At 55.0% G+C, this 868-nt stretch overlaps 1 protein-coding gene across 1 annotated transcript in view; it reads right to left on the bottom strand.

Annotated features, from left to right (window-relative positions):
- LOC102871765 overlaps positions 1-40 on the bottom strand; it is a 9,038-nt gene extending 8,998 nt beyond the window's left edge. Inside the window, exon 1 of the mRNA XM_006902964.1 lies at positions 21-40. Within this exon, the coding sequence (XP_006903026.1) occupies positions 21-40 (20 nt within the window). The remainder of the gene's footprint in view (positions 1-20) is intronic.
- Between the last annotated feature and the right edge of the window lie 828 nt (positions 41-868).

Here is an 868-nt window from a genome sequence, read left to right as displayed (position 1 = left end):
CTCCGCGCCCCTCTTCATACCTCTCCGCGTCCACACCCATGTCTCCTCACGCGCTCACCCGGGTCTCTCCACATCTCTCCGCACCTCTCTGTGCCTGCAACCGAGTCTCTCTGCACCTCTCCACGCAGTGCTCTGACCGCACCCATCTCTCCTCGCCAGGCCTTGGCAAAGTGCACCCGATCTCTGCGCGCCTCAGCGCCCACACATGCGTCTCTCCTCGCCCTGCCCCGAACCTAACTCACCCGCCCCTCCACGTCTCTTCGTGCCGTGCTATGGCCGTGTGCACCGGTCTCTCCCTGCTGTCAGCGTGCACCCCCTTCTCGCGTCCCCCCCCACTATGTGGCACCCCACAGGGCAATCTACAACTGCACCATTGTCTTAACGCTTTCCTTCCCTTTCCCACCTGTGGTCTCCCTACTTTCCAGGGCAAAATCATCTCACATCCATAGCCTGCCTGCCTCTACTCACGTCTTATTTCAAACCGCCTTTTCACAATTCTTCAGAAAGTCCAAATTAAGCCCCATGAATCAATCAACCCAACGCAGTAGAAGACGAACCATTTCCCCTCCCCCCCCCCATTAGAGAGTGTTTCGATTCAGACAACTGATGGTGTTCATTTAGGACTAAATTGTTAAGGAGCCTCGAGTCAGAACGGACACACTGCTGACCCTACAGCGGGTTTCCAGAGGCAGTAAATACACCGCCCGAGAAACGGCCCCACCATTCATTGTCGTATCAACTGACGGATTAGAACCACTTAGTTTTTTATTAGAAATGCAGCTGCTAAACCGCTGGCCCCACAGAGCTTCCTGAATAACTGGGTCTGTTTCCTATGTCTCCCGAGATGGTTCTTAAAATTGGGGTCACC

The sequence above is a fragment of the Elephantulus edwardii genome, unplaced genomic scaffold, assembly GCF_000299155.1.
Source record: "Elephantulus edwardii isolate Elephantulus edwardi_28Jun2011 unplaced genomic scaffold, EleEdw1.0 scaffold00478, whole genome shotgun sequence".
Classification (NCBI taxonomy): domain Eukaryota; kingdom Metazoa; phylum Chordata; class Mammalia; order Macroscelidea; family Macroscelididae; genus Elephantulus; species Elephantulus edwardii.
The sequence above is the reverse complement of the archived record's forward strand: the minus strand, read 5'-3'. Positions and strand labels throughout refer to the sequence as shown.